The sequence below is a fragment of the Parambassis ranga genome, chromosome 13, assembly GCF_900634625.1.
Source record: "Parambassis ranga chromosome 13, fParRan2.1, whole genome shotgun sequence".
Classification (NCBI taxonomy): Eukaryota; Metazoa; Chordata; class Actinopteri; family Ambassidae; genus Parambassis; species Parambassis ranga.
Genome location: NC_041033.1, coordinates 896,934 through 906,913, shown reverse-complemented (window position 1 = coordinate 906,913; position 9,980 = coordinate 896,934). Strand labels below are relative to the sequence as shown.

The window sequence follows — 9,980 nt, the reverse complement described above, 5'->3', positions numbered from 1 at the left end:
GCCACAGGTAAGCTTCAGTGTGGAGAACAATGGAGGGAGAAGGAGACTGAGAAGAGTGAGAATTAGAGGAGGAACATGAGGAAGAGGAGGAGGACGAAGACTAGGAGGTGAATTTAGAGGAAGAGGACGAGGAGGTGAAGAGGAAGGAGGAAGGGTAAGAAGAAATAGAATTACTGATGTCATCGGAGCTACAATAGTGGATCATGTGATGAACCATGGATTGACCCTGAGGGAAGCTGGACAACGGGTTCAGCCTGAGCCGCTACACTGTAGCAAGCATCATAAGGACATATTGATGAGAATGGGTTAGTACAGTTCCCTCACACTAAGTTTTGTAGTAGTACCATACTCTAATGAGAAAAACAACAATACTGTACATGTAAAACTGAAACTGCTACTCCACAGAATTACTAGACATCCAGCATCTGGAAGGAGGCATGCGAGGATATGGACCAGGCATCATGTCAGGCCTGGATACGGCACTCCAGGAGACATGTTCCCCGGTGCCTTGGACTAGAAGACATTGCATGAGACGATGAAATTCTGTGGCCGGACCCAGAGAGACAATGAGACTGATTTTCTCTCTCTTTCAGTGAAATTGTATGTTTTCTTGTGTTTGTTTTGATGTGTGTGAATAAACATTCATACTTGAAATTTGAATCCCTGTGTGTTTATAGAACTATTTATGACAAAAGTTTGACCTCACATGGACAGACCTTATGCACAGAGAAAGCAAAAGCCAGATGTGTTTTCAGTTAATACCATCAGTGTGTAGTTGGCACATTGTGTGCTTAGTAATATGATGGTTTGTGTTAACTGTGTGGTACAAAAATACCATTTTTACAAAAGTTTGAAGAGTTAAGCAAAATGTATTAGCTTTTGCAAGAGATCTACAATGTTTTGCTGATTTGGTGTAAGGTTTTTTTTATTTGTGTGTAGAGTTTTGCACAAATAGCCAATAGTTACAGAAATGTGCTTAAGCAATCAGAAAAAACTGTAATACATCAAATTTGTATAGTACCTTTCTGGGCAATCATGGATTATATGTCTGAGCTCTTCAGGCAGTTCCTTTGACCTCATGATCCTCATGTGCTCTAACATGCACTGTGAGCTGTAAGGTCTTATATAGACAGGTATGTGTCTTTCCTAATCAAGTCCAATCACTATCATCAAACACAGCTGGACTCAAATGAAGGTGTAGAACCATCAAGGGTGATCAGAAGAAATGGACGCACCTGAGTTCAATATATGAGTCACAGCAAAGGCTCTGATACTTAGGACTATGTGATATTTCACTTTTTCTTTTTTTAATAAATCTGTCAAAATGTCAACAATTCTGTGTTTTTCTGTCAATATGGGGTGCTGTGTATATATATATATATATATATATATATATAGATAAGAGTGAAACATTTCAGGTGGTCTGAATAATTTGTGTATCCACTGTATATATATATATATATATATATATATATATATATATATATATATATATATATATATATATATATATATATATATATACATACAGTGGTCTGAATAATTTGTGTATCCACAGTATATATATATATATATATATATATATATATATATATATATATATATACTGTCTATATACACTGAAATATTACAGTTGAATATCTTCATTCATTACATAGTGTAACACGTTAAGAACAAAATAACATAAAAATGATCAATGTAAATCAAAATTATTAACCCATGGAGGTCTGGATTTGGAACCATACTCAAAATAAAAAGTAGAAAACCACATTACAGGCTGATCCAGCTTGAGTGGAAATTCCTCAAGTGCTGACAGACACAGCAAACCTTCTTGCCACAGCTCTCATTGATGTGCCATCCTGGATGAGCTGCACTACCTGAGCAGCTTGTGTGGGTTGTACACACCGCCTCATGCTACCTCTAGGGGTTAGGGTGACAAATTGCAAAAGTGATCAAACATCAGGCAGAAAGGATGAGAACAGAGAAATGGTCTGTGGTCAGCACCTGCAGAACCTCTCCTTTATAGGGCTGTCTTGATCACTGCCTCTCATTTCCACCTGTTGTCTGTTCCATTTGCACAACAGCAGCTGAAACTGATTCACAGTCAGTGCTGCTTCCTAAGTGTGATTGACTTGGAGTTACATTGTGTTGTTTAAGTGTTCCCTTTAGTTGTTTGAGCAGTGTATATTATGTGTATATTATGTATTGTGGTGTTAGGTAGAAGCGGTGGTACAGAAAACCAAGAATACAACAAAACGACTGCAGGTTATGAAAACAGAGTATTGTTTGTGTTGTTTAAGTGTTCCCTTTATTTTTTGAGCAGTGTATATATATATATGGGGGGAGGGACACAAAATTACGAGGAAAACTAAACATACAGTTAGTACCGTGAAATATACTTCAGCCTGATGAGTGGAGGAGGGGAGAAGAAGAAGAGGAGAGGAGGTGGGGAAACTGCACGGTGGATTATGTATGTGTACCACAACTGTATTTGTCATTGTCTTTTTTGTTACTGTCTTGTTAAGTTACTTACTGAACATCTTTATAAATGTTCAAAATAATGATGAAGAGAACAGAGTCTTCCTTTTTGAATTAGTGCTACAAGCTACATTTCTGGACTGGACTCATGATCCCTTTGCACTTTCGCCTTATTGGACTGACTTCCTGTGTACTGAACTGTGCTTGTGAACCTTAAACCTTTGCTTTGCACCAACTTTCCTGCATTTTGAGTCTAACCCTTTGGGTAATCCTGACAAAAGGCAAATCTCAATTAAAAAACATGGCCTGTAATATGAACATCACCCAACCAACAATTGGAAAACCAAGAAAAGCAAATTTAAAAACATTTGATCAAAAGGAGTCAAAACACATTTTCATGAAAAAAAAAACTTTTCTTCTGCTTCCAGTTTAAGGAAAATATGTTAATACCAGTAAAGGTAAGCCTACCTAAAACTGCAAGCAAACAGACCACACTTAAGTTGCAACAGGTTGCAACAGGTTTGGCTAGATGCCTTGTTTTTTTCACATGAGCTCCTGAGATTACTTATATTCTTAAATAAGATGTAAAAACCTATGCATTGCTACCTGTAATAATGACAAACAGCATTTGCTGCAAAGAATGTGATACATTAGTCAAACAGTATTTGTGCATTGAAACTGTACATTGAGGTCATTTCTGATTTCTGATTATCTCATTGTTGCTTGTGGGCGTGTACATCACATTTTTCCCGCAAGCAGTAGGCGTGGAGGTACAGACAGTGTCGCATTACAGCTTATAGTCTGACACATAGCTATGTGTGGACAGACAGGGGCCCTCAGCCACAGAGGAGAGAGTAAGGTTTGAGTAACGCCCAGCCACAGGTAGTGTCAGTATTTGGTTTTGAACTTTTCACCACCCTTTGTTGTTGTTAACGCAATTTCTTTTATTATAGTACATGTACAAGATGAGAGGAAGGTACAAACGAAAGAACCTGAAAGGAGGAAGCCAGAAAGCTACTACTGTTGGAGCTGGACTCTCTCCTCTGCCAGAGGAAACTGCTGCAGGCCCGAGAGAGCCAGACACTGTTCCTGGAGTGACTGTCCAGGATATGGGCAGCAGTAAAAAAGGTTTGTTTTGAATTGGGGTAATGCAACTAATTACAAATCCTCATTACATAGTTTTTTTGATAGATTCATAGAAAGCTTGCATCACCTTTAGCTGTACACTCTACAAACATATGTAGTGAAAATACAAAAACAAAATCAACTGTGTGATTTTATATAAGCTGTTTTATCATCATCCATCACTTTCTAATTTTCTCCTTATCTTATCTTATCTTATCTTATCTTATCTTATCTTATCTTATCTTATCTTATCTTATCTTATCTTATCTTATCTTATCTTATCTTATCTTATCTTAAAGGCATCAACATGGATCACTGCCATTTTTTCTTTACTGTAGATAAACGATGTTCCATGTATGAAAATAAAAAGGTGTACCTTGGAGTACGTGTCAAAATGCCAGTTAAGGACCTACTGAAAAATATCCGTGTAACCCAAGGCTGGGAGTCTCAACATTTGAAGGTATCTTTTTTGTGTCATAGTTCATCTAGTAGTAGTAGTAGTGCGTTTCAAATCAGCAAGTCAGAAAATTACAAAATTCTACTGGCTAACAAATACAATCAATCAATTAAATATTTCTACAGATGCTATTATCCATCCAGCCATACTTATAAACATTTACATTTATGTCTAACGAAGCACACTAAAGGATTAAACTATTGCTTTCTTCCTATTCATGAATGCAGAAGAGATGCTGCAGAGCCAAAGGTCAGTAACACCTGCATCTATATAGCTGTAGATTTTTGTTTAAGTGCTTTATACTCTTAAACAGATGCCCTTTATTGGCCTCAAAACATCAACACTAAGAGTCAAAGTCTATAGAACACTTTTCTTGGTTGCATGTTATACCATTGTTAATATGTGTTTTTTTGCTCCACAGGAGTCATGAAACAAGTCAAAACTCGCTCAAGAGAGCAAACCATAAAAGTGAGTGCTGAAAAACACAGACCACATCCCCTTCCTGAAGGTTCCACTGGCTTTGTAAAGGGGTTTTCACATCACAAATCACATTTGGGGAGCGCTGCCAATAACTGCAAGGTATGATTGTCTTTCAGGTGCAGCATCCAACAAAAAGCCTGGAGGAGTTGGCAATCATTGTTGAGGTGCTGGAGGAGGATCTAAGGACTGGTAACACCTATAACTCCCCTTCCCAAAATGTGTCATCCTTGGACCCACCAGTGTCCCCCGAACTGTCTCCAGCTGGTAATAGAATAGGTAGAGCAGTATTCCTGCTTTTTCATTTTAAAATCAGATTTGGATCATGTTATTTTCCCCTCTGTGCAGGATACTACAGTGATGAATACGATGAGATGAGCCCCATGTCTCAGTCCTACATGACCTACTCACCAGGCTATTCACCAGAGTACCAGCAGGCCCTGTCCCCTCCTAACATATACCCCTGGCAGCAGTCCTTTGACGGTAAAAAAGAGTGGTTTGATTTTCAGAATTACAACTTGGACCAGGATAGCTCTGCTTTCTTCTGGACACAGCTGCAGAAAGAAGAGAGCCAGCTTAGAGACATCTCTGATAATTCGCTACTGGCCACAGATGAACACGGCAGAACGTAAGTCACCAGGAAACTCCACGGAAACCTAAAGGAAAGTTACATTTTAGATAGGAAAGATGTTTAGAATTTTTACTGAAATAATTTATACATTTGCTAACATTATGTGTCTGATTTATGAACTAAACCTGATGAGAAGCAGAAAACTTAATTATCAATCTGTAATTGCTTACATAACACAGGTAAAGTGGTTGTACTGGTAACATACAGTCAATGTTAGTGCCTGAAGCAGTGAGTCAGTTCCAGGTGTAGTGGCAGCTGGTCATCTAAAGCTTCCTCTGCATGCACATGTTACAATTAAAGAATTATTGTTTTTCTTGGCTCAGAATGGGCTTTAATCATAATAAAAAATAAATAATAATAACAAAATCATAATAAAAAATCAATCATACATGTTAATTGGCAAAAGTGAAAGAATTAAGCTTTATTGGCATGTTTGAGGGACTGTGGATGAGGAGAGAGGGAGTTCTCTTGTTCTCCTGTACTGAGGACAAGATAATATTTTAGCAGACATGGGTCAGTTTGGAAATGATAACTGGATTAAGCGGTGAGAGTCCATAGCTGTGTCCAATTTAAAGGACGTTTTCTGTGTTGTTCCCTTCACTTGCTCAAATGTCAGTCTTTCTGCTTCCAGAGCTCTCCATAAAGTGGCATTTGTTGGAAAGAGGGCACTGGGCTACGCCATCGCTAAAAGAATGGCTGCACTTAACAGTCTGGACATCAAAGACTCTGATGGAATGGTACAGTAACATATGTCTTCATTGGTTGTTTAGGATGATGTATCTCACATGTGATTGAAAAACTTTATGATCCCTTAGCATGAATGGCATACTGTGGCATGAGAAAACCTTCTAAAATCATCCATGTTTAACTAAGAAAAGGCCGGTCTCCTGCTGGATTATCTTTCACTTTGTGTGATTAAGGATCATTTTACAAATTGCAGTCTGGAAACAATTACAAGATGTTTGCCATAGAAAACTGTCATCAGCATAAGGCTATCAACAAGCAACAGCAGTCTGAGTTCTCAGTAAGATACAAGTGAAACCAGTTAACTGAGGCTTTGTCTTTTTCCCTTTTCTCTTGGTAAATAATACATTTAAAGCATTCAACTCATTTTTAACCAAGTGTCACTATTTACATAGTCTAACATGCTGTCTGCCCACAGACTGCCCTCCTTTATGCTGCAAAGCACAACCACCACCTCATGGTGGCTGATCTCATCTACCTGGGAGCTAATGTCAATCAGAAGAACAACTCCGGGAAATCCTGCCTCCATCTCAGTGCTGAGAATGGCTATGTCAGAGTCCTGGAGGTGAGTGTTGGCTAAAGAAAAGGTTATTGGTTACTACAGATCAGGTAAGTCAGATCAATTGTAGTGGGGTTGTGCAACTCTGTTCAATCAACTTCTGTGAAGTGCACCCCAATATGACTGGACATGGTTGCTAATACATACATTAAAGCAGTATGTATGTTTTCTATTAGGTTCTGAAATGGGCAATGATGGATGATGTATATGTTGATGTTGAAGCCACTGATAACTCTGGTAAGCACTGAAACATTTCAGACAGTTCATTTGCTTATAAATATATCTTGCATATCACATAGCTAATATATAATAAGTATGAACTGACTGATACAGTATATTGGTGTCTTGATTAATAGCTAGTTAGCTACATCAGTAGCGTTTCTAGCAAAAAATGTCTTATGTCTTTGAAAACCAAATATTGGCTCTACTTTTTTATAAACATAAAAATTCTATTAATATACTGTATATAGTATATTGATACATAGTACAGTATTAGAAATGTTACTATAATTCTAATTTCCCATGTGTGTGTTCTCAGGAATGAGTGTCCTCCAGTGTGCTTCGGTATCTCTGAAGGCCACCGTCTCTGAGCTAGAAAACAGCCAGACCCCCAGTCACACCAGAGTCCACATGCTCCGCCAGGAGCAGATGCTGGAGACCCTGGAGTGTCTGCTGCAGATGGGCAGCTACCCTCATACCATGGTAAGTCAGTGTGTGATGGTAGAAGAATTTCCCTCAGGTTTAATAAAGTATCTATCTATCTATTTAGTAAGCTTTAACCCGCCACTACGATGGGTCCTCTGTGCTCAGGCCAACAGTCTCCCTGTGATCTTCTAAGACATACAGTTCTTGTTTGTACTTCGGCTTTATGGCATGACCACATTTATTCATGACACACAAGAACAAATATTGACTCAACTTAAAATGTCTCTTCTCTTTATTGACGGCGGATCCTTCCTAATTCCTTGACTGCTTTTGAAGTGTCAAACAGAGCGATTTAAATTTGGCAGCTCTGTGCAGCAGTGTCTCTCCAGCACTGCAGCTTGTTCTGGAAAGCCTTGACAACAATAGGGTAGCATAGGCAGAACATTACTTGTGTAGGCCAACATACTGTATTTTGCAGCACTGTCTTTAGAGCAGCTAGAAGTCAGAAGAAATATGAACCTGCTATATTAGTAGGGGTCTTGCTAACTTCAGATTCCACAAGAATATCTTACAGATACATTAAGTGAACTTTGCTCGTTTAGCTGTTGAATGCTAACCAGTTTTGTTTACTCTTTCTCAGGGGAGCATGAGTATGCAGCCCAGATTTGCCTGAGCACATCCGCCTGGAAAGGCATCCTGAGACCCAACAGTAATGTTCTGAGTTGATTCAGGCCTGAATTGGTCATGGAGAAGGGCTACAATTAATGGGGCCATCTTCTCTATAAACACACGTTCAGGCCTGTTATGTAAAGCATCTGATGTCCTGTGTGGTAAAAATAAGATATTTATTGCACAGAAATGTTAGGTGCCCATTAGCTGGTTTCTGTGAAACTTCCATTGTTTGTTACAGTGAAGTAACAAGTTGTTCTCACTTTCTCAGTTTGTCCTGGAGATTCTGATGTAAAATCTATGGCAGCATTTTTGATATATGAGGAAGTTATTCATCTTTTTACTAGATCGTGATCTATTTTGGGATGGATTCTGGTAATTTGACAAAGATATGCTGATATTAACAAAGTATACCCTGTCATTTTAGAGTAACACAGACAAAACATACACTGATATAGATATTAAAACAAAGGGTATGCCAGTAGCATGTCCAGGATTTATTTATAGTTGCCATATGGATTAAATCTTTTATGTTTTAGGTATTTAAATATTTCAATAGTCCTTTACATTCTAACTGAATATAAATGCCATAAAGCCATAGAATTTACATGTTGAATGTTGAGTTTTTCAGGACTTCTGTACCGGAGGACATTAAGTTTTAGTAAACATTGTATGGTGACAGGGAGAGAACATCCTATTCGACTGTCCTTGTACTGCACTCATGTGCAGGTAGTTGTGGTGTTGTTTCATCTTTATGAATCATGAATGTTCAATTACTTTCCTCTTGTCTTTCTTGTGTTGCATTGAAAGTGCATTTGGGATGTGATTAGCTAAGAGTGAAAGCAGGTAAGAGCAAAGCCAGCCAGCTCTGAGGAGGAGTTGTGACAAGTATTTAGCTTCGAGATAGATCCCACTTTGACTTACCTCTACTTCTCTGAACACGGAGGTAAACATTCATGTGGGTATGAGGGGATTTTGTTGTAGTGCATTAAAAGGCTTGGTAGTAATACATATATTGACATTATTATTAATTACAAAATAAATGAGTTTATGGGGTGCTTAGTGTGTAGGTGATGTGTTAAAACTGCACACAAATCATCAATAGGGTTTGATTTATTATAATTTGTGGTGGTGGACAAAAGTTTAGGATTACATCTTAATAAATGTGCTAACTGATAAAATAAATGGGAGAAATCTCTTTACTGTTCTTGTTGGGATCTTTCAGTTGTATGATTATTGTTGTAATACAGAATTATCTAGTGTGTGGGTGGAATAACAAAGCATTTGCTGTAATCTCATAAGGAGTGACCGATGACTTATTTTCCCTTCAGGTTAGAAATTATGAAATGTTTGTTGAATCAGTCTCAGTTCTGGAGAACTGTTTGCTGGTGAAAGCAGTGAGATGTCTGTTCTTGTCTGTTTTAAGCCAATTTTTTTGGCAACAAAATGGCTGCATCTGTTTCCAGCAGCTCATTGCAGCAGGTGACTGTGCAGCTTTTTTATAAATATAAAATATATATATATATATATATATATATATATATATATATATATATATATATATATATATATATATATATATATATATATATAAAATGCAATGATTTCGAATGCATGTTTCTTCACAGCATGATTCATGCTGTACCTGTATCTGCATTTTCATCTGACAAATAAATTCCTGGGTTTGGTTAAGATGTTTTTTTCTGCCTGTTTGTGTTCAACATGCCAATCTCAGACAGCTGTTGAAGACTCATAGCTGCTAATTACACATCTGATGTTGGCAGTGTTTACTGCTTTGGCTTCCTGGTGTAAGATACTGTAAGTACTCTGGCTGCCAGCATGTGTAAATTCTCTAAATCATCCCCATTGTAGTTTACCTGTTGTAATATGGCTGGTGCTGTGAATGATGTGTCCCTGAAGGAGAACACCTCTCACCTCATGCACAGCACTGAGCAGCTCCCTCAGTGACAGGAGCACTATCACAGGTCCTTCCTACCTGCTGCTGTCAGACTTTACATGCTCTCATGTACACTGCTCAGAAAATAAAGAGAACACTAAAATAACACCTCCTCAATCAATGAATCATACAGTTAAAGGTCTTCAATTAATTACATAGTGGAATACGTTGAGAACAAAATAACATAAATATGATCAATATAAATCAAAATTATGAATCCATGGAGGTCTGGATTTTT

At 37.9% G+C, this 9,980-nt stretch overlaps 1 protein-coding gene across 2 annotated transcripts; it reads left to right on the top strand.

The window, feature by feature from the left end:
• The first annotated feature begins 3,298 nt into the window (after positions 1-3,298).
• LOC114444872 (uncharacterized) lies at positions 3,299-9,156 on the top strand. Of its 2 annotated transcripts, none has more exons than XM_028419748.1 (12): positions 3,299-3,360; positions 3,432-3,606; positions 3,903-4,063; positions 4,288-4,309; positions 4,482-4,528; positions 4,657-4,804; positions 4,886-5,165; positions 5,800-5,905; positions 6,331-6,477; positions 6,648-6,708; positions 7,010-7,173; positions 7,757-9,156. In XM_028419748.1, the coding sequence occupies exons 2-12, from the start codon at positions 3,435-3,437 to the stop codon at positions 7,787-7,789; spliced, it is 1,341 nt and encodes a 446-aa protein (XP_028275549.1). In that variant the 5' UTR covers positions 3,299-3,360; positions 3,432-3,434; the 3' UTR covers positions 7,790-9,156. The 2 variants fall into 2 exon arrangements, with proteins under 2 accessions (XP_028275549.1, XP_028275550.1); XM_028419749.1 differs by having other exon boundaries at positions 3,942-4,063; positions 7,757-9,144.
• Positions 9,157-9,980: the final 824 nt, after the last annotated feature.

Bases quoted from the DNA above. Each gene is read 5' to 3' on its own strand.
- LOC114444872 (XM_028419748.1), top strand. From the start codon at position 3,435: ATGTACAAGATGAGAGGAAGGTACAAACGAAAGAACCTGAAAGGAGGA. The intron at 4,064-4,287 runs GTATCTTTTTTG...TCATGAATGCAG, and splicing joins GGGAGTCTCAACATTTGAAG to AAGAGATGCTGCAGAGCCAA. The intron at 4,310-4,481 runs GTCAGTAACACC...TTTGCTCCACAG, and splicing joins GAGATGCTGCAGAGCCAAAG to GAGTCATGAAACAAGTCAAA.